Below are 23,321 nucleotides of genomic sequence, written 5' to 3'. Positions count from 1 at the left end.
TCAAATGCATAGCCAACTATAGAGTATAGGGACATTCCCATGGTTTAGGTGGTTTAGAAACTAATAAAAACTAAAAGTAAACATTAAAAAAAAAACTTAACTGAAGTGAGCAAATCCACTCTGTACACTAATTGAAAGAATTGAAATCAGAAATTATGAGAATAAAAATAAGAACTAATCAGAAATGCAAAACTACAGTAACGTTGCCATGAGCTGCGAGATTAAAGCTAAATACTCAACAAAAACTGTGTTGCTAACAATATTCTCCCAATTATCGAAGGAGCAGCGTCTGAAAGAGCTCCAGAAGAATCCCGCTGCAGCGACCACAGACTCCTCCCCTGTCTCCACGGTGGGCGGGACCATCAACTCAGCACCTGCCATTGACCTCTTCTCCACCCCCAGCTCCACCAACAGGTGAGGCCACAGGATTTTCATTTAAACTGAGACCAGATTTACTTTTGCAGATATATCAGGATTAAAGGTTAAAAAAAAGAGATCAGATCATTTTGTTCAGTGAACTCCATAAATTAAGTCTGGGACGTTGAAGACAAAAAAAAAAGAATTACTAAGTTGTGCCTTTACAGCTAATAGGTTAGTCAATTGATTTTAATGACCTGAGGTGGAATTACTACCTAAATCCAAGTAGATGGCTAAAACATTTCACAGTGGTTTCACAGGTTCTGAGTTCTCTAAGATTAGATGAAACTTTGATCCCTGGACAGAAACTGGGGCGCTGCAGCAGCAGTGCTGACAACATTAGATGCAGCGCAAGAAAATACATTAAAAGTACTTATGCAAAAAGGGGCAACATAACATGCTAACATAACACTGTCAATGTTTTAAACATCCAAATTTGTACACAGAAATAAGAATTAAGAATATATCTGTGTGTCACCCTGCATTACTTAGGATGAAACTGCTGTCATACTTTTTTACTTCTAATAGCAACCTTATGTTGAACCTAATGTTTTTTTCTTAATGAGTGACTGATTTATCCTCCATGTCCTTGTGTTGCTGCACACCCTCTAGCACCTCTAAGGCAGCCAATGAACTGCTGGACCTGCAGCCGGCTTTCCAGCAGGCGCTGCCTCTCTCCACCACCAACACATGGGGAGGTGAGAGCTTCACCCTTCTTCACAATACATCACTCTACACTGCTACCACATTTCCAAGCACACATACATGACACATACTCAGTAGCACACAGGCATCTTTCAGACACTCCCCACAGTACACACATTTAGTGGTATGATTCCTTAGAATTTATATACCTTTTGTGTAAAAGAAGGATTGAGGTTGATGTATGATAATTCAAATTAAATATTGTATTATTGCAGTGCCTGTTCAAAACATGCCTGTTTGGAACGGGCAGATTGCTTGACCTCCAGTATTGCTCCTTTCAGCTTTTTTTGAAAAACCCACCCGTCCAAACAACCTTACACTCAACACTGCACTTCCCTGGGTCCTGTGCAATACACCTGCCATGACATAGTTGTGTCCCCTAGCAGTGCTAGTCTACACACTTCATTTGCTAACAGAGAGCTATTTAGGCTATTTCTAGTAACAAAAGCTTGAGTTCCGAAGTTACATCACTGATGCTTGTATTGTTTGAGTTTGCTACAATGTAACATCTCCGGTCTTTCCGGTCTCTCTTTCTTCATCTGTTTTTGAATGTACTGTAGTAAGCGATAGTGAGTGAGCTGTACCCAACATGCCGTTTGGTGGTTGTAACAGCTAATAGGGGTCCTCACTCAGTACACTTCACGGAGTGTGACTCACACACTACTAATAAACATGTCCTGCAGATGTTAAGAGCTCCCACTTGACACTGCACTTCCTTGGGTCCTCAGCAATACACCCACCAAGAGTGAAGTTGATCAGACGAGTGGTTGTCAAGAAAATCAAAGGACAGACAGACAGACAGACATACGTTTTGGTTAGATATAGAACAACAAAATTAAACACAAAGGGAGAGAATAAAACATGAGTATTACTGATTGTATCCTTTTAAAATGTCTTTTATTGTGCGGTGTTGGCCATGTATTTTGAACTGTGGTTTGTGTCTTGCTTTTTCTGTAAAACATCAACTACTGGCTCTACAAACACAATGTCCTCATTACTCATGCAAATGGCAGCAGGCCTGACTGCCCTGGAGGTGGAGGTGAACAGATATTTTACAAACCTTGGCTGCAAACATTGTTAAATCACTATTTATCAGGCACAAGAAGTAATTAAATCTGTTGATGGTGTACTAGATTTATATTCTCAGGTCATCATGTATATGTGAACGGGTTGGTAAATGGTAATGGACTTGCATTTATATAGCGCCCCTGTAGTCTTCTGACCACTCAAAGCACTTTACAATACATGCCACATTCACCCATTCACACAGTGGTGGCTGAGGTCACCATACAGGGTGCCAACTACTCATCAGTTAAACATTGATACCCACTCACACCAGTGGGGAGCAATTTGTGGTTTTGGCATCCTGGCCAAGGATAGTTCGACATGACGATTGGAGGAGCCAGGGGTTGAACCGCTGATCTTCTGATTCATGGATGACCTGCTCTACTTCCTGAGCCACAGCCACTCCACATTATGCCCAACAAAGCTCCTCAGCTATTCTAAAATCACTATAAACCACAGCCTCTCATGGTTTATTACTTTATTTAATATAAGGCGACATAGCATGCTCATTCATTTCAAGTAATTTTTGCTTTTATTGTATTGGAAAAAGCTTTTCCAAAATAAGTGTTAAAGGTCTAGTATGTAGTATTTAGTGGCACCTAGTGGTGAGGTTGCAGATTGCATCACACTGAAACTTTTATGTGCCATGGGTGTAGTAAAACTACAGCGGCCAACGTGAAAACACAAATGGCCCTATCCTGAGCCGGTGATTGGTTTGTCCATTCTGGGCTACTGTAGAAACAATGTGGTGTACTCAGTCTACTACACAGAGTCAGACTCAACCTTTGTGGCGTTTGGTTGGTGCCAACTTCACTGTCTGTGTATTTATTTTGCCAAGTGATAATGCAGTTGGTCATGCAGTGTTTGAACACGTATATGCTTTATTAACTCATTCTGAAGTAATTAACTTGACTGTTCTAACTACAGGTGCATTTTATTGTTTTATTTGAATGTTACCTGTCGGATGACCGCTTAGCCGCACGCATAGAAGAATAAATATACCACTCATGTAAGAATAGAGAAGAGCTGTGTGATGTCCGTGCAGGCAATTGTGGTTTCCGCATTCAGCGTAGCAGCTTTAGTTGAGCTGGATGTTCTCTGCTGTGGGCATGTCCCATCTATGTAAGGTAATAAAAACATAACAGTTCTTAGGTCCGTGTGATCATACACTAAAGAAAACACAGTTATGATTATTAAGTATCATTTCTGCCAAAGTATCTCCCTAAATCCTACATCCTGGATCTTTAAGGCACATTTGATTTTTGCTAATTCATGCCTGAGAAACGTCAACATTGTGAATGTATATGTTTAAGAGCTTGGTAGTAAATGGACTTGACAGTGTTAAATAATTACAGTTCCTGTAGGTGTTACCATATGATTGCCTTGTTCCTGTTTGCACTTACTGTATTTTGTCACAAACAGGTTAGCCAAGATTCCCAAAATAGACACTCATTCTGAATACAGACATCATATACAGCTGTTTAATTGTAAGGACAAATGTCTTTGGATATCAGCCCTGGTGCTGGACTCTGACCGTTCTGATAATGAAGACCCTTAACCTGTGGACTGCTTAAAGCAGTCTTGATAAAGCTGGTCGTCAGATCTGAAGTTTGGGCCAATGAAAGCTGTGCATGATATCAGCCTGTCGCTGTATCTTAACCACTGTTGTAATTCTTCTCACCTGCATCACTGACATTTTCCCCTACATATCATCTTGCATGCACCTTTTTAACTTTTCAGTTTTCTCACCCTCCTCTCCACCATAATCTGTCTGTTTCTTCTTTTTTTCTTGTCTTCCTTTTCTCCCTGTCTGCCCACTCAGATCCTTTCACCTCTGCTGCAGAAGCTGTGGAGGAATCCATTCCAAACTCAAACCCTTTCCTCACACTACCTGTTGTCGATGCTGTCCAGCTGTCCACGGCGTCCTCAGACGCTGGCAGTCTGTCCTCTAGGACACCTAGCCATGAAGTGTTTGGTGGGATAGTTTTGCTGCATCTTGTCTTTTCTTTTACATTCTAGATTTTATTTTCTGTCCACACCACATGTTGATGTGTTTTACTCATGTAACTAGTCTCATAACGTCACCCTGGCTTATGATACAGTGTGATTAAAAAAAGAAATGTAGTGAATACATAGAAGTGCATTTCAGAGCGGTAGGGAAAGAAAGGGAGGAAATGCCTGAAGTGGTTTAGGGTCATTGGTCAGAGCATTTTTTTAGACTTATCTCACTGTTATCAAAGATCTGGCAAGCTGCCCCGCACCAAATATTTGTTTCCTTCCACAATCAGGCTAAGTTTCTAATGTTTGTTTTCTCAGCTCTTAACTCTCTTTGATTAAGGCTGTCGTATTTCCTTTCTGTGTTTGTGTTTGTATTTCAAAGGCCATAACTCTGTTGCATGAATGTCCATCTTTATAAGCAGACTGTTTGTCTTTCCCCAGATCATTACAATCCCTTTTTTGACTCAAACTCTTCCCTGGCGTCTGATCTTGACACTGCTGCGCAGATAGAGACATTTATCACAGGTACAGACAACTGTCTGGCTGCTAAATTGCTGACATGGGAGATGAGCTGTTTTGTAACATATGTGAATTGTCATGAGTAGAACTAGACTGACACGGTGTCTCTCGGAGATGTCAGAGTGTTGCACAGAGCATTCCTGCTGAACATGCCGCCTTTCTCCCTCCCTGCTTCCTACAAGCCAATGGTTGTGAGCCTGCATTGTTTTGTGGTTAGCCATCAGTTATGCACTGCCCTGAATTTTCCCCTGTATTTAGTCTAGCCATGTGATAAGTGCCGACTTCCTCCGCTTTTGTCCTGCAAATCCTGATCTTTGTTTTTCCTCTGTTAAAAAGCCATTCCCACAGTTGCTTGGCTTCCTTGCTGCTCTCTCACTGCTGGATTTTTTTCTGGTCTCATATGTTCATAATCTTCTCCCTTCTTCCTCCCTCTTCTTTCTCCGCCTGGTTCTTTGCCTGTCTGCTGCTGCTGTTGTGTGTCAGACTCCTTCTGTGGGCCAAGCCTTTACAACACTACTCCACTCTTCCAATCTGAGCCCCCTGCTGTAGCTGGTCTATTCAGAGGTAGGTATTCCCAGGTGGATCAAGGTGTTACGAGTCCTACTCGGGAATCTCACCTAATGCACCAGATGTACCTTACTTTTGTTATTTTGTGTTGTATTTTTTCTTAATCTCCTGGAAAAATGTCCACATGGATATTTGAGGTTTTTACAGCAAAGCAACAACTGAGTTTGATCTCGGGGGGAAAAACTGAGTGATCTATACACAGATAGTTAACCCTTAAAGGCACACCTAATAATTATTTTCAAAATTAATCATTTATAACATGTTGGAAAATAGTGAAAATTGGCCATCACAATTTCTTAAAGTCCAAGGCCCATCTTTAAAATTTTAAATGTCTTATTTTGTCTATCAGCAGCTCAAACCCCCAAAATATTCAGTTTTCAATCACATAAAAGTTATAGTTGTATAAAAATTCATCCTACAGCTACAGTTGTTATGAATGGGGAAATCAGCTATAGAGACCAAAACCGTCTATACTAGGCTGTAAACATGTTTATGTCTTCTGTCAATTTTGGCATTTTAACATTGATGTCGTAAGGAATTGACTCGTTCCTGGAGTCAGCCTCAAGTGGCCATTAGAGGAACTGCAGTTTTTGACACTTGCATGTAAGCTTTATCTTTCACCATCTGATGTGGCTGCTTGGTGCTTAGGCCTAATGTAAAGGAGATGGAGAAACTAAAGGTATAGCATGACATCATCTGATCTCTTTTACACTTAATACTCAACTACATTGTTGGTAGGGTGGAATAGCATTGGTAGAGTAGCACATGGTGATTACTACAGTAAGTCAAGTAGTTATGCAGTTTTCCCAAATAGTCTTGTGTAATACTTTTAGACTGGAAACGGTGGTTGGTATTTGGAATCTTCCAGATAGTTTTCTACTAATTTGTGGTTGTGTTGGGAGGAACAGAGGTATTGTGGTGTCAATATTTGGTTACAGACAGTTAACTTTCTTTTTGTCTCAACAGGGTTTACAGCCTCCCCAACTCCCCAGCAGCCACAGAACTCTCGAGGCCTTAACGTTGACTTTGACTCAGTATTTGGCAACAACACCAATGCCAACAACATAGAATCTACAGGTAAGTCTTTCAGTCCAACATACACTGATATTTTTTTGTCTTCCCATTGGCCTTTTGGAGCCAGCGGACCTCGTACTCTGCTGCCACCTGGAGGTTTGGGTGACAGATTGCATGTTCAGTGGCTCATGTTGAGGAAAATCAAAGAGCTGGACTTTGATTTGTTTGTCAGTTTGTGGTTTTTGTGGACTATGAATGTTTGGAGCATATTCAAAATGTTTTACTGATTGGGTGATTTGACTGATTATTGAGATGATTGCCCATTTCTCCTTTGTTAACATGCAGAGAACAAATAGCACACAGCATCTGCATATGGTATATACACACTAACAATTTTAACCCACACAGCGTACTACTTCAAGACTCACTGGTTCTGTGAGAACTTCCTAAAGGTCCAATGTGTAGGTTTTAGGGGGGTATATTGGCAGCAATGGAACATAATATAATTGGTATATATTTTATTTATTGTATAATCACCTGAAAATAAGAATTGTTGTGTTTTTGTTACCTTAGAATGAGTTGTTTATATCTGCGTAAGGAGTGGTTCCTCTTCTGTGGAGATTGCCATGTTCACCACCATGTTTCTACAGTAACCCAAAACAGACAAACCAAACACATGGCTCCAGATAGGGCCATTCGTGTTTTTGCATTTTTGCATTGACCACTGTAGTTAGATGCCCATCTGCAATGAAGAGTGCTGGAAAAACACTGACTTGTGACATAAAACTGCTTTATTTAGTGTTTTTACCAATGTAAATCACTGGGTCTGTTTGTTTTAGAGAGGCACTGTAGAGACCTTTGTAGATAATTCGGCTCAAAAACCTCCTGAATAAAGAACACTGAAGGAATTCTAGCTGGCAGAAGTTTGAGCTAGTTGCAGTCTGCCGTCCTCACTGCTAGATGCCACTAAATTCTCCTAATCTTATGTACTGTTCCTTTAAAAAGACATAATCTGACCATGAAATTGATTTTACACTGCACAATATATTTTCACAAGACAATGACATAGTTGGGCGTTGGCCCTTTCTGACGTATCCTGCTAAGCACATCAAAGATAGCAATCATCGGAACTTCTTATCTTTGAATATCCACTCAATTGTGCTTCAGCCATCTCATCAGAACATTTATTTTTAGCATGCATATGTGCAGCAAAATATGTCGTGTTATTGTGTGTTGTGTGGCTGTAGAAATCATTTCACCTGTGAGGGACTTGTTTTTAGATTATTTGTTGTCTATTGTAATTTACAATGAGAAAACAAGCACCCCATTTATAAAACTATTCACTTCAGAATTTTTGTTTTACCTGTGACTGGAATTTTAGGTTTTAGAGTTATTAATCTGTTGTGTGTGGTATTTAAAATCTAAATATCACTTAAGATAGACATTGGTGTAATTGCAAACAAATGAGCCCATTACTTGAAACATTGGCAGCCTGTAATGGGCTCTACGCTGCATTTAACATTGTGTGCCACCGAGACAGATTTTTGAGAAAATCACATAAATTGTGATTAATGAGAAATTGGTCTTAATTTTGATGAACACTGTCACTAACAGTACAACTGGAGTGTGATTGATGTTAATGACTATTTCACCCTTTGCTTCTTAGTGTATGGTAATTAAACCAACATATCATCATCAGTTTGGCAAGAGTAAATTGCCACATTTGGCACCTCGAATCTCTTATGCACACACTGTTTGTACACCTTCACTGGGTTCTGGGCTGTTCACGATCTCACTCCATTTTTTTCTCTTCTCCCTGGGGTTAAACACACTCTCTGGGGCCTTGGCTTTTTTGCATGGCATATGCATGACTGGGTGAGTTGACTCAACACACACTCCTCTCACACAGTCTTGGCTTGATGAGGTTTTTTTCTGTGAGCCCTGCTTCCTGCCTCGTCCACGCTCAACATGCTCTCTCTGTCCATGTGTGTGCATTTTTTTGTTTGCGTTTGTCTTCGTGTGTTGTTTTGTTGTTGTCTGTTGTATTGTCTTCACTTCTTTTGGACCCCTCTCCCTTTGTCTCGTCCCCTTTTGATTAAGATGTTTTAGGTGGCATCCTCAAACCCACAGTGGCATCCTCACCCAGTCAGGGCATGACCCTGAACGGCCAACAGTCCCACAAACTGGTATCCAATGACCTGGACTCGTCGCTGGCCAATCTTGTCGGAAGTAAGTCTCCCTTTTTTTTGCAACCATGACTGCAAACAATTAATAAATAGAACTAACAGTGTTATAAACAGATTGGATGAGGTGAAGTTTGTACCAAACAGTAGTAGTAGAGGAGCATAGACAATTACAAAATGATAGCATGGAAATAAACAAAAACATTAAAATTTAAACATCATGCCTTGTGTGAAGTAGGTGTGTTGTTTTCATGACTGTGCATTCTTTCCATTGCTTCTGTCCTCTTTAGATCTGGGAATTGGCAACGGCACAACAAAGAAGTAAGTGCACTCAAGTAATATTTAACTCCATATCCCTGATGGTGCATACTAAACACGACTAACATTTTTACTTGATCTCTGTAGTGATCTTCACTGGAGTCAGCCTGGCGAGAAGAAGCTGACAGGCGGAACCAACTGGCAACCCAAGACAGCTCCTTCTACCACCTGGAACCCTGCAACCATGGTAGGGCTCTTACCTATCTGTGCATATCTGGTAACCAGGAAACGCCTGTAAAGCAGATCAGTTGGGCATAAACAAGTTTTAGCCACCTTTTTATAGCAGTGGCTCTCCTCTATAGTCCTGTAAGTTCTAAAAATGTGGCAGCGTCAGTAGGGCTGTCACTATGCAGGAATTCTCTCTGCGGGGGCCATTTTTTGTTGCTTTACTTAATTTATCCTGATTTTAGTGCTTTGTAAATAAGCATTATGGTTAGATTAGATACGTTGTTGTTATGTATTGTTTTTTTTTTTTGTTTGTTTTTTTCAAATTGGGCACAAACCTTCACTTGGACTCAATGATGAACTGATAAGATTTTGGTGGTGAAAGGTCAAGGTCACTTTGACCTTGAATCTGTCTCTTTCTTGTAAACACAGTATCTTAAGCACACCTCGAGGGAATTTCTTCAAATCTGGCACAAATGCCACTGGACTCAACAATGAACTGATTAGATTTTGGAGGTCACAGGTCAAGGCTGATTGTATGTGTCTTCTGTGCTGCTGGGGGGAAGATGTGTGTGAGGCTTTACATGTTTACACAGACATGGATGTAACCTATAAGTGCAACTTTACGGTGCGCAGAGGCATACAACTGCAAGGCGCTAATCCTAGTTTTCAGCTGAGAGGCTGTGATTGCTTTGTTATACTTTGATCCGCGGGAGTAAAAATATCGGCACAAGGTAGAGTACTTGCTCTGGATGAAGGGAAGGCTTACGCTTAGAGGGAGAGAGGAATGAACTGCCGGTCTGTGTGGGTTCATTATTGATTTTTCCTCCGTTGTTGTTGTTCAGCAATGTAACAGTTGGTCTTTGTGGTATTTGTACCACCCCTCTTACACTGTAATTAGACTGCTGGGTAAAAAAGTGACAGTGACGAGTGGCTGAAGTGTTTTACCCAAAACTGATCCAAATGGGCAGCACTCAGCTAGGGCAGGCTGATAAAACGATAACAGTAGTTATATCAATACAACTTTCCTAGATAGAGATATGATAAATCTTCAATATTATTAAACCGCCCATACAGGGTAGTAATGCACCTTAAATGCCATTGCCAATGCCAACTGATGGCATGGTACGGTCGACTCATCTAATAGTAATGGTAAATGACTGACTAACATAACTGACTATCGGGCCTTTTAATTGGAATGATATGATGTAACGTGGCTAAAGATAATGACGGAGTCACGTCAAATAGATTTTCATTTGCAATAAATGACCCTACGTTACTTCACAATGTCATCGAAGTCCATCTTTTGTTATTATTGTGATTGAGAAATGGCTGAAATTGGTTAAAACTCTCTGACCAACATTGACATGCAGTGGTTGATATTCAACTTCAGCAGCACCACTCTGTCCAGAGGCCATGCCACCAGTAACACTGCAGCCACAGCAGACAACAGCCTGGGCTCCAACATCAGCCCACCATTCCTGTGTGGACAACCTAGTCATGTGCAGAGGGGCTCAGTGGAGCTGTGTTTAGCTTTGGTTACTGTAATTTAAAGTCTCTGTTTTCTGTCTGCCAAGAAATGCCCAGGCAAGCTGTCCCTGCCAGCTCTTTTCTTGCTGACTTGCCGGTTTACGGTGTTGAGTGACTTTGGAACTACGGCTTTTCTGGATGGCCTTCAGTTCTTCCTGTATTGTGTATTTACTGTGCTTTCTTGGCTCCCAAGTGTCCTCTACTATTGTTAACTGGTGTCATAACAGGTACAGCCTTTTGTATCTGCCTGTGATGTCCTATTGAATGGTTGTTAAAATGACAGTTTAAGTGGGTCTGGAGCTTTGGCTTATTTTTCACTTTCCCTTGCTGTTTAACATGCTTGTAGACTGATTTCAGACTGTGTGCTTTTATTGTGCTGTTATATTTTCTGTTTTCTCCTGCATCTTAGATGTTTTTCAAAATCAACATTTTGAGTTATTGGAGACGTTGCCAGTCAAAGTAATTAAATGATTGTTGCAATCAGGATCAACCCACAAAAATGTAGCCACATGAGGTCCAAAATTATCAGTAAAGAAATTGTAAATGCACCTGACACCTCTGACACCTTTATTGACCAACATGGACAAAGGACTGTGTTGCATGCACTGCATGTAAGGGAAATCCTGATAATCTTTTGTGTGGCCATGATTTGTCATGCAACATTTTCATATTCTGAGTATAGTCTATAACTTCCTCCTAATGTGGGAAATGACAAGCCTCAGACATGAGATCTACACTCACAAAGTAACGGCAGCCTGTGTCTCCTGTCATTCTCTCTACCTTCTATCACTTGTGTTTCACCGTGCTTTTTGGAGTTTAGTGTTTCTGTATTAAACATTCAAACTACAATCTCACTTTGGTCAAATGTTCAAAAAGAGCTTCTGACAGTAATCTGCAGAACACCTTCTAACTGTAGCCTCAGTGCTTGTGATCATACTCAAAGCACACATGAGTTATAGATGATGTGGCTAAATGTCAGAGGATGATCAAAAGCTGATGAGTGTTCTCTGATGAAGCCAGAAAGAAAGCGTTTGTGACTTGAAATAAGCTGATTCACTAAGAGGCAGAAACACAACATCCATCAGTCGTTAAAGGATAACCAGTAGCGTGATGCAAAAACCGAGCCTTATCATGTCATTACTAACTATCTGAGGAACACTGAGTGAGATGTCCCTGAAACAAACCAAACATTGTCAGCGAGGAGGAATTCTGAAGGAGAGCTCTCGGTGCAATGAAACAAGCACAGTCTGTGATGAAAGCAGCAATTTTGGCACCAGCGTCATGTCTGACTCACTTGTGCCTCCCTCGCCAATGACTGAATAGTTAATGAAATGTATCCTTCCCGAGAGGGCCGGGTGTTAGACAAATCTGGGTTTGTTATCACTGCAGGGGCTGCTGGGGAAGCAAGGAAAAGGAAAGGGTCTGTACTTGTTTCTCTCTAATCTCTTTCCACGACGAGCACCTGCTAGCAACCAACTTCTGCCCCCAGGACTCAACACACTCTTCTACTGGCTTTCCTTTACTTCGGTCTATCATTCTCTTGTTAAAAATAACAGCTGTATAAGAGCTAGAAACCCTTAAAGACTGGTTTAAAGGCAGTTTTGTGGTAGTATTTTAGATGTTTTCAGTAGAAAATTTGTGTCTCGTGGCGTGAATGCTGTTTTTTAGTCTCTTTCCACCTTCGTGTTTTGGATTTAACACTAAATGTGAAACATGTTTATAGTGTTATTGATCAAATAGGTGCTTTTTGGACACAGCACCCTCAATCCCTCCATACTGTGAAGTGGGACCCGAAGTAAACAAGATACCATATGAATGCAGTGAAATCATTTTAATTTGGAAAAAGTAAAGTGTGCATTTAATGAACACAACTGAAATGTCTCAATTTCCTAGAGTGCAGGAGCTAACGCAGCAATGGTGGCTAACATCCAACAGTCCCCACAAACTCAGACCAACATGGAAACGGCTTGACTACCAACAGTCAGCCCCATCACTGAGTGTGTGCAGCCAGGTGGACTCTCACAACTGTCTCCACCACAGAGCTCACACTTCTGCAGCAGCAGCAGCAGCAGCTACAACCTATACAATCTGTGAGCATGGTGTTATTGGCAGAGTTGGCAGTTCAATGTGCCGAGATGCCACCAAAACATTCAAAAGTACTGCTATAGTACACTCCATCCATTTGCATTATGGGTATTGAATGGAGTTCTCTGTTGATATGGTATCACTGGTACTGGTATTGTAATTTTTGAACGATAACCAGCCCTGAACTTCAGCAACGAGTCTTTTTGGGTAGCTCTGCACAGGGTTGGCACACAGGGATTTGTGGATCTTGCCCCACTCACTGTAGAACAGTCTTAGCTGGAAGAGGGAGGTTTGTTGGTTTTCACTGATGTACACCAACCTTCAAGTCTTTCCAGAGTTTTTTTTATTGGTATTTAGGTCAGTGCTTTGACTTGACCTCTCCAGAACATCCACCTTGTTCTTTGCAAGCTGCATGGTAGTTTTGGCCTTGTTCTCTGGGTCATTGTCCTGTTGGAATATGAATGCATGACCCATTTTCAGACTTTTTGCAGACTTTCTCACGTTCTTCTCCAGAATCTTCCTGTCTTCTGATCTATCCATCCTTCCTTCAAGTCTCAAGTCTCTTTGTATAGGAAAACATCCCCACAACATTATGCTCCCACCAGCGTCTTTCACAGACGCGATGGTATTTTTGGTGATGGTTGGTATTGTTTTTTTTTTTCTCATTGTAGCATTTGGCATTTATGCCAAAAAAGCCAAACTTCAAACAGGCTTCTAGGTGGGTCTTTTTCAGAAACAGCTTTTTCTTGCCACCTTCTCACACAGGTCAAATGTGTGCAATATCTTTGATTGTAATGTGATGCACTTGTTGCCCTCTGTTGGCCATAAAACACTGTTGGCCGTTTAGAGAAGTATTTCACTGCTGGAAAGATGGTTTGGGGTTTTTTATTTCTTCGTAAAACAGAGCTGTCTATGTGGTAGAAGGACACAAATACCCTTGAAACTGGTGCTACATGATCAGAGAAAACAGGAAAAGGGCTGTAGCCTTTGTTTTTGCTCAAGGGGTAGAAAACGTACAACTACCAAAATGCACTGCTACGGGAGTAATGCAAGTTGCCCATCAGAAAACAATATAGTGGCTGGCTGGTAACAAACATAGTTGTATTATAGTTAACCCTTTGGGCCCTAGGCCTTTTTGGGGGTATTTTTTTACTGCCTTTACTGTTAAGCTGATATCACAGTCATTATAAAAGCTACATACATATGCAATTTACATCTAAGATAATGGAAAAATAGTCAACAAAGTGCAATGATGTCCTCCAAGATAATATTTGCCACTTTGTTTGCAGTAAAAAAAAATTCTGGACGTTTTCTTTTCTACATGATCTTGACTTACTTCTCTGTGCTCCGTGCTGCTCTTTGACCTGACCTGAACTGACCTGATGTGAAGTGTGCTGGTCTTCTTATGAATACTTCAATCATTGGAACAAAAGGCAAATTGCAGAAATACTTTGTCATACAAAGTTTGATGGAGTGTCAACCATATATTGGACAATATGGAAATATTTGCATCTTGAAAGCTGGACTACAAACGTGGATAGACAGGGAGAAACACAGACATGGTAATATAAGATATTGCTCACTATATGAAGTGACTGATAACAAGATCTGTATAATGGATTGTAAAGAAATTCGTCAGGTTTTTATTTTGTAGACAGTTGATCTGTATTTATAGCTTGATGGGATGACAGCACAATGATGTGTGTGGTATCATCGGAAAGCTCTGGTCCTGCACTTGCCTGTGATATGTGTGGCATTTCTGTGCGACCCTACATTCGCGAGTAATCCATCCAAGAGTAATGTGTGTGCAGAGCTGTATGAAAGCTCTGTTATACACAATTTTAGTGTAACTTTATCATTTTTTTCCTTGTGAAAACATTGGACTGCCAAGTGGTCAGCTTGCTCTTGTTAGAAAGCTGTGGTTCCACTGTTTCACGTGGTATGAGTGGCTTCTCGCTATGACGAACGGTTGTGGAGAAAATCCATAGAGAAGAACAGGTGTGAATTTGGACGTACTTTGTGTCGTTCGGGCCCATACGGTTAAACTGTAAGCTAAAATATGTTTCTAGAAACATTTAAGGTGATAAATATGCAACAGAGTAACCGAATCTTGGTTTATAATTGATCAGGGCTGCCTAGTTTTACCATTTGATCTGAGTTCACTCTATTGAGAGACAGAGAGGGGTAGCTCTCTTTCAATCTACTTCTATACTCGTCATGTTGTGGCGGACATATAAAGTTGAGGAGTACAATTTGTAGTTGAAGCCTCAGCCCTAGAGCCAGCAAAAATCCACTGGATGACGCAAAACAAAAGAGCAGAGAGGTCTGGGCACTGTCAAGATGAAGGGAAGTTTACCACACCCACCGTTGTTATGATACACAGCTGGATGAAAATGGGAAAAGTATTCCTCAAAGGCTGCCATTGGATTCTGTGTAGCCTCTGTCTTCCCTCCTGGTAATCTGGTTTAGGTGTACACCCTGATTTTGGTAGACTTTAAGTGTACCATGTACTATCCACTCTATAATGATGGTCTTAACAGAGCACAAAGTCGAGGTATCTTCAAAGGCTAGGAAATCTTTTTATGCCCCTCACCTGATGTGTGCTTTTCCACAACTTAATCATGGACTTGTTTTTGTAGCCCATAATGCTGTCTTTGTGTGCACTTCCAAACAGAGGGACCATGGTAACCAGCTGTTTTTATTTATGTCATCAAGTGAATTGTAGTGATTTCACACAGGTGTCGGATGTTGAGTTATTGTATGATCCTGAAGGCATTTTTTAGTTTAGAACAAGTGATGATTCAGTAAAGGGGTGTTTACTTATCAAAATTAAGTTATTGCAGTTGTTTATTTTTTTATTAATGTTAGAATGCAGTTTTCACCTTGAAATGGCTAGGTGTGGTGTATGGATTAGTTGGACAAATATATTGATTTATTGCATTTTAGTTTTAGGCAATAGATCAGCATCATGAAAACTGTTTAAAGGGATGTACTCAAGTTCTATCCACTGTTAACCCCCACATTGGCTGCATCCTGCTGTCATTGTCTTGCAGTCTGCAGTATATTGCCATCGTCTACCTTCATGCTCCCATTCAAACTGCTTTCTTGGTTTGCAATGAAAACTATGCACACTTACAGGGCACTGAGTTTAAAATAGAGCAGTGAAAAGCATCATCAAGCTTGACAAGTCTGACCAAGGTCAGATTTGTCATGTGACTGCTCTCTTAAGAAAAAAATCATTTGACTGCGATCAGAGAAGAAGAGGGAGTTGAATATGAAATGGATTAAAATTGGTATTGAATAAATTCTTCCAAAGGCCTTCATTTGTGACAAATTCCAGAATAGACTGTAGTTGTTTTAGTTACTGTAAGTGAATGTACCATGCAGTCTAACTCAGATTTTAAGATCTAATAATAAACAGTTAAATGTGAGTTGGGTGAGGCTGTGTCCTGATTCTGTAGAGGGAATCATCTTGTCTTTTGTGTCACCTCAGGCACCATCTGTCATGGCCTTCCCCACAACCACACCGACAGGCATGATGGCATATGCAATGGTAAGTCAGCTGGGGCACACACACACACACACACACACACAAACTAAAACACACACACACACACACACACACACACACACAGACTCTGCTAGCTTGCAAGGAGGAGTAGATTTTCTCATGCAAAATCTTTTAGTGTGCGATTAAAAATTCTTTAAAAAAGTATTTTCAAAGTATGTTATGGTAGGCATAATATGGAAGAAGTGTAAGGACTGGAGATCTTGCAGTGTCACCATTTGCAAGACTAATAAAAATATTGTGCCAAACTCCCTTTAAGAACTCCTTAGGTGTCTGCAAGAAGACACAACTCATGGAAACACATAAAAAAGGCATCATATGTCAACCATATTCTTGTCAATTCAACATCGGTATAATCAATTCAGATAATCTGTATTTGCATACAGACTTTACATTTTGGATTTTCTCTCCCCAGCTCTCTACCAGTCTGTGTTGGTTTGCTGCACTGTTTTAGTTTGGGGGAAAACGTGGGAATGAGAGGCGAACCATTTCAAAAATTAGGATTTCTTTTTAAAATAAGGGCCAGTTAGTGGATCAGGTGCCCACTGAACTAAACACGGATTCACGCTCGCATAGAGCACAAGAGAACCAAGACTTGTTCACGTTGTTATGCCTCCCCAGAGTTCCACCCATGTTTATGGTCTGAGTTTAAAGAGTTCACGTTTTATGCCATCAATGTGAAGCTTTCCTTGATGTATGGAAAATTATATTACAGAAGATTATTATAGAATATTATTAGTTTTCAAGGGTTCTGCGTATTCTGAAAAGTAACCAACATGTACAGTATTTATTTCATCATTAAACATGAGTGTTAGTACTTTCATGTGCTATCTTAGAGGGCATTAATCCGTATCTCTCCCATCAGCCTCCCCACATGGGCTCCATGATGATGACACAGCCCACTGTGATGTATACCCAGCCTGTGATGAGGCCAGCCAACCCCTTTGGCGCCAATCCAGGTGCACAGGTAATGGCTGTCTACATCTACAATGTCCTACTCCTTCCACATCTGAGCTTTGTGACCCAAACTGTCTGAAGCAGATAAATGTTTGTGTTGGGTTTATCCATAATACCTGATAGTCACTTGATCTACAAGGGTCCACTTGTTCTGCCCTGGATGACCATGTTTTATTCAATGACTGGTCTGGCTGGTAGCTTTTAGTTTTCCTCCACGCCAAGTCAAGGGTTCCCCGTAGGTTAAGAGTTTATTTTTGTCTCCCAGGGTACAAATGTCACAGTCTAATCAATCTACAGTTTACACTGTGTTTCCCTGCAAACTTCTAAATCTTTCTGTAAGTGCATTTCCATCCACCTGTTTTCATGCAAAAAACACCTGTTTGGAAACACTAGAAATTTGAAAAAGGTTGAAATATTTCAACGTTTTAGTTTAACTAAGGTGGAACAGTTTGATTAAAAACAAAATGTGACCAAGTGCATGACATCCACACATTATTACCATTGTGTGCATTGCTAAAAAATAGTAATGCATCATTTTTATTTTCTGATCAGACACCTGTAGTGTAGCTTATCCTCTGGAGTTGCTCTCTCATCACTGGCTCTCCATTTCTCTCCTGTGCTGTTTCCATCCTCTCCTCTGTGACTCAGTCACCCACAACTTCCAGTCCTTCCAGTCTGAGCCCCCTCAGAGCAGCAGGGAAGGACCCCTTTGCGCAGCTCTTTCTGCAGAATTTCTTATAGAGCATCTTTAGGTACAGCTCGTTGTCTGTGTGTAATTGCAACTCCGGGTCCAGAGTGTGTCAACAAAGTGCATGTTTATTTCCATTCTGTTTGAGCAGAACTGCCCGTTAAATGGCTGATTTCAGTGCCAGTCACAACACTTCCCTGTGAGATGCTGTCACACGTGACTCCCCAGCTGGCTGCTTTGCGCACTCTGCACACACGTCTCGTCCGCTGCAGGAGACTGAAGCTCTACTTGCTCAAGACTAGTGTCATGATGAGATGCGAGAGATCGAGAATTACATTTGTCGTTTGATGTAGGCATGAATTCCATGTCCATGGACAAACAGTATGCACTTGTCGACAGCAATATCTGATTCATTGTCTGAAACAAAAAGAAAAAGATGTCCGTTGATGTGATTTATGAGGTGATAGCACAGACCAGACAAATTTTAACCCTTGAAGAGAAAAGAACTAAAATGACCTGTCAGACTAGTCTCTTGTGAATTGGAGCTCTTATTTTTCAGTCCAAGCTTCACGCACCATCTTAATTTTGCCTCATTGGCACACTTTAGCTGATTTATTTACGTTCATAGCATTAGGTTGGAAACACATTAGAAGTCTGGCTACTGATAGGGCTGCATGATATGCAAAAAAAAATCACATTGCCATTATTTTGACCAATATTGCGGTTGCGATATGAATCGCAATTTCAATGGGAATGGGCATATTTGCATTTCATTTTTACTGGAAAAAAAAATAGATGATCATTTTTTGTTTGTTTGCTGGGCTCTGTACCAAAGAAGCATGTTCCCTCATGTCTGAAATATGATTTACTTTCATCAAAAAAATTGCAGCTACTACCATTTGGATATTGCACTTGGCCATTTTGTGAGTTGGATCATATTTGCCCGCAGCTACTGGTCTTGCATTGTTGGATCTACAACTGTTTTCCATGTTCCAAAAAAATACTTGACACTGTCTTTTCTTTTTTTTCTTACCAGATGCAGTTTATGTAACCTGAAGGAGGGTGGGGGGGTCTTTCCCGTCTGAAGATGATTCACGACAAATTCAACTATACGAGCAAACCTGCAGTTTGCTTCTAATGAACTCACCTCTCTCTGAGAATGAAAGGCCCAAATAAGACTTGAATAAAATCACGGTGACTGGGAGCGGCTCTGACCATCTCAGAGAGGCATCACAGTGGACATTGTGCCCATCTTGTCATGTCTAAGTCATGAAAGGAGAAGAAGAGTGCGTGCTGCCATTCAAAACCATGTGGACAGGGATCAGCCCCTACTTTATCCTGGACTAAGAGAAACATCACCCGAGGGAAGAGCTTTTTAACATCGCTGTTTATGCACCTGGGGGGAAACAAAGTCGTTGTCACACATACACACTGTTTGAGTTGTCTTCTTTTGTTCCTCTTTCTCCAGGTGAGGCTGGGAGAGTCACTTATTTTGATTATCAATCATGATTACCTTCTTAAAGCATCCCCAAATTAGGAAAATAATTGCAACTCTTTATATACCACACATCTTTGTTTTATTTTTTGTATGTATTGTTTGCAGTAGACATTCCTTGTGTATTGTTTGTATTTATTTATGATTACCTACATAGAAGATGACAAAAAAGTAAATGTAACTAGTCACTGACCTCCTCCTTGCGGAAGGTCTTCAGGTTTATAGTTATGGTTTATAGGTATGATTGATTGTAGAATTGGATTTTGAGTGATTGAGATGATTTTTTTAAAAAAGAAGTTAATATAAAGTTTAAAGAGATGACACGTTTTGCTGTTGGGGCACTAAATATTCTCTGTACTCGCATGATGCCTTGTACAGTTATCTGTGGCTCGAGGGGTCACACGGAAGATGCGTATGAACGTAATAATTCATTCACACCGTGAAATCGGTGGGGTCGATTTCTACCAATTTGGCGAGGGAACATTTTTCACATCAGCAAAAAGCACTACATTTTGTGATTGAGGCAGCATTGCATTGGAAAGGAATCTGCATTTATGCTTTTGACGCTTTTGGCATGCCATTTATTCTTACATTTAACAAAGCTCCTGGCTGCCCTTTTTCCAACCTGAATGTGCAGGGTCCCTTTCATGCTCAGATCATGTTTCCATAGGCCAGCACAGGGTTCGTTTAGGACAATGTGGAGGCAAAGGGAGGCATCGGGTGTAGGTTGAGGTCAGACGAGTAACAGAGGGGTGTGGATGGGGCCAGAGAGGCGTAGTTGTGCAGGAGAATAGAGCACTGTTGATCGGTGCTTTGTGTATATAAAACTTTTCCTGCCAATCACAGGACTGGGCGAGTGCAGGTATGAAAGATGATCTGAACATAAAAGCGGCCCTTAATCCATTAACTGAGCATATTTGCTGCATTGTCCCTGCAGATTATATTTTTGTTTGTTTGATTTTTCCAATAAAGTGCAAGCTTCCACATTTCTCTGCCTCTTTATTTATCTATCAGAGAAAATTATGTTTTGGACACTGATTGTGTAATGAGTGTATTATTTAGAAGATCATCTAGAATTGTATAACCATGTTTACTGAGGTTAGCAACAAAAAGACTGGCTATGAGACTCCATCAGGCCTGCACACAGCTACGTCAGCTGCAAATTAAATGAAAATAATAGTCTCCCTTTAATGGCAGCATTCAGGAAGTAACCAAGTTGATTTAGGGGAAATTGAGCGGCCAGGTGATCCAAGCAGTGTCCTTGACCCTTTGGGATGCTGGTGTCCCACCTTCCATCATTATGGAGGCCTCTGCTGCTGAACCCACAGGTGCATCCATGAGCAACACACACTTAACACACACACACAGAAGGACTTTGATATAAACGCTACATCCTGCTTGGCAAAGCCTCTTAACCAGCAATAAGAAGATTCTTTGTCGTGCTGCCACTTCCCCTTAGTTTGGATGCAGCAGTAGAAAGATGCAAGTGTGTGTTTGTGTGAGACACTGACTTTCATGATGGAATTAATTGGCAAGTTAACAAAAGGCTTACTGTTGAAGTGAAGCCTTCGTTTTCACAGTCGTCTTCAGACAGTTAACCTTGCCTGACTATTTCTTCCCTTCCAAAATGAGTTGGACAGATTCCTCTGGGAAAATGAAGACGTATTTACAATACAAAAATTTGTATTTAAAAGAGCTTTGATTTCAGATATCTCAACAGGCATTTACCAGTCTGAATGTGCTGAAAGCCATTATTGATAACATGCTCGTAAACAGGATTAATAGGGAATAAAAGCAGGAATAAATTTCCATTTACAATGTGAAGAAACCGACTTTCCTGTGAACTGGGTGAAAAAACAGTGAATTGGTATGCTGTGGGGTTCTTCCTTCTTCTGCCAGGCAGCACTCAAAGGTCCTGAGGTGTGGAGATGTAGCCAGTCTGGTCCAGCCTCCTCCAGATGTTCTGTGACATCCCCCTCATCCATCCCTGTCACTGTGAACCACTGTGGAAAAGACAGGGACAACTATTCCTAATGATGGAGGTGCTGCAGGGTTTGCTTTGGTTTCACTGATTATAACGAGCACTCATTCTGATGCTGCTTCACACTGGACCAACTGCTCTGTCTTTCATTAAGAAGCAGTGAGAAGCTGGGTAAACTAATGTCTGTCTGTAAGAGTGGGTCTAGATAGATAGATAGATAGATAGATAGATAGATATGACAAACAATCAGACAACCGGGGTGTATCAGTTTGAGAAATCTTTGCATGTTAGATCAGCCAGTGGAGGAGTCAAAAATTAAGCTCTTCTGCCACCTTGTGGTCAACAGGTGCAGCTGATGGAACAGCTCTGATGGTATGCTGTGTTTATGTTGTGTGCTACTGGTTGGATTTTGTGTGTCTTATTATTGCTCTGTGTGGTTTATTGTACTTGTGCGTATTTGTTTGTAAATGGATTAATTGAATAGAGTTTGGGCCGCTTGGGGGCAGTGCAAACAAGTTCTAAATGCAACTGATATGTCACCTTAACATGGTAAACATGAGCAACAACTTATTTATGCATGCTGAACAGTACCATTCATTTTGTGTCGTGTTTGTGTCCACATGATGAATGTAAGTTCAGGAAGTCAAATCTTTTAGCTCTGTTTCTGTCTTTACCAACTCTTGTGGTTGTTATCTTCCTCTTTAGCTGCTAAATGCTCCACTGTGTTCACCAGCTTGTCTCTAACTGTGTGTGTCTGCTGTTTGCTGCTGGGCTGGTGGTGTACAGAGTCTTTTTACAGTGTTCACTCTGGAAACAGTTGCCTGCTGCAGCAGGAAGCATCACCATGAGAGCTGCAGATTCAGGTGAGAACAGAGAATAGTTTGTCTTTTGTTTTTCACATAGTCTTTTCTCTGTTAGAGTTAGAATTTATTTAAACTGGCTTTTTGCTTATTCGCTTGATGGACCAAAACTCCAGTGTAGCCAGATACAAATATTTAACTGCTGTTTGTGCTTAGTGCCTCCAACCCCATTAACAAAGAAACAGGAGTGAATAAATGGACAAATGTAAAACTACAGAGAGAAATGAAAAAAAAAAGTATTTTATTTAACCTTTATTTAACCACAAAAAAAAAAAAAAAAAAATTAAAAATCTCTTTTTCAAGAGTTTCCTGACCAAGACAGGCAGCAACATTGGTCACAGACAGACATCATAGAACAAAAATAAAAAATAAAAAATATACAGCTCTAAAACAAGCAATATAGAACATACAATGAGATTACTACAAAGAGTTTATATGCAACTACAAATAACTACAAAGACCACCTAAAATACACCGACATTGGCATATACAGTTGACAATTGCATACAGAAGTTCTGCAACAGTGCTTTGAAACGGCCGAGAAGAACCAATGAGTGCAACTTTTACATAAATGTTCACATGCCTTTCATGTTTGCAGGATCAGTTGCAGAGTACTATGGGGCTCAACAGTTAGACACCTTCTTTTCCCATCTATTAGTTGAAGTCCCTGCCGCATGACACCAAGTTTGGTTACTCTTCGCTATTTTTAATATTTGTTGATGTAATAGGCTAAACATTGTTGTATTTATCTCTATCCAGTCTGGCTTTTTGTTGTTTTTTTTTGTTTTTGCTTTGTTTTGTTTTTTTGTATATGTGTCAGGTATGTATGTAAGTTTGTATACATTTTGTGATCAAAATGATATATAAAGTAAAAACAATAATTAGGGGAGTTTGGGGTTGGTTTTCTGGTCACAGTAACAACTATTTAAAGATTTTTTTTTTTTTTTTTGCTTTTTGACCTTTTTGGACAGGGCAGTCTAAGCGTGAAGGTGGGGAGAGAGGGAGAGGAGAGACGACATGCAATAAAGGGCTGCAGGTTGGAACTGTGGAAAGACGCTGCCCCTGTGCATGGGATGCTAACTCCACCGTGTAAGCCACTGGGCACCCCAGAAAGAAAATTTAACATCAAAATGTTTACTTTCCTCACCTGCACTCATCTACTGTTCTAAAACTTCTAAATTACAAGGTGCCCTCTAACCCACCTGG

At 40.6% G+C, this 23,321-nt stretch overlaps 1 protein-coding gene across 20 annotated transcripts in view; it reads left to right on the top strand.

Moving 5' to 3' along the window:
- picalma (phosphatidylinositol binding clathrin assembly protein a) overlaps positions 1 to 20,260 on the top strand; it is a 45,436-nt gene extending 25,176 nt beyond the window's left edge. The window contains exons 12-23 of one of the 20 annotated variants that reach the window (XM_078172192.1): positions 287 to 414; positions 1,030 to 1,115; positions 4,010 to 4,162; positions 4,627 to 4,710; positions 5,188 to 5,268; positions 6,238 to 6,348; positions 8,386 to 8,514; positions 8,759 to 8,789; positions 8,874 to 8,973; positions 16,060 to 16,119; positions 17,000 to 17,101; positions 18,816 to 20,260. In XM_078172192.1, coding sequence (XP_078028318.1) covers positions 287 to 414; positions 1,030 to 1,115; positions 4,010 to 4,162; positions 4,627 to 4,710; positions 5,188 to 5,268; positions 6,238 to 6,348; positions 8,386 to 8,514; positions 8,759 to 8,789; positions 8,874 to 8,973; positions 16,060 to 16,119; positions 17,000 to 17,101; positions 18,816 to 18,830 — 1,080 coding nt within the window. In that variant the 3' untranslated portion in view covers positions 18,831 to 20,260. Of the gene's footprint in view, positions 1 to 280; positions 415 to 1,029; positions 1,116 to 4,009; positions 4,163 to 4,626; positions 4,711 to 5,187; positions 5,269 to 6,237; positions 6,349 to 8,385; positions 8,515 to 8,758; positions 8,790 to 8,873; positions 8,974 to 16,059; positions 16,120 to 16,999; positions 17,102 to 17,739; positions 18,769 to 18,815 lie in introns of those variants that run through there. The other 19 variants (XM_078172194.1, XM_078172193.1, XM_078172191.1 and 16 more) reach the window with 19 other exon arrangements.
- Positions 20,261 to 23,321: the final 3,061 nt, after the last annotated feature.

The sequence above is a fragment of the Epinephelus lanceolatus genome, chromosome 11 (assembly GCF_041903045.1).
Source record: "Epinephelus lanceolatus isolate andai-2023 chromosome 11, ASM4190304v1, whole genome shotgun sequence".
Classification (NCBI taxonomy): domain Eukaryota; kingdom Metazoa; phylum Chordata; class Actinopteri; order Perciformes; family Serranidae; genus Epinephelus; species Epinephelus lanceolatus.
This window is presented reverse-complemented; position numbering and strand designations above follow the sequence as displayed.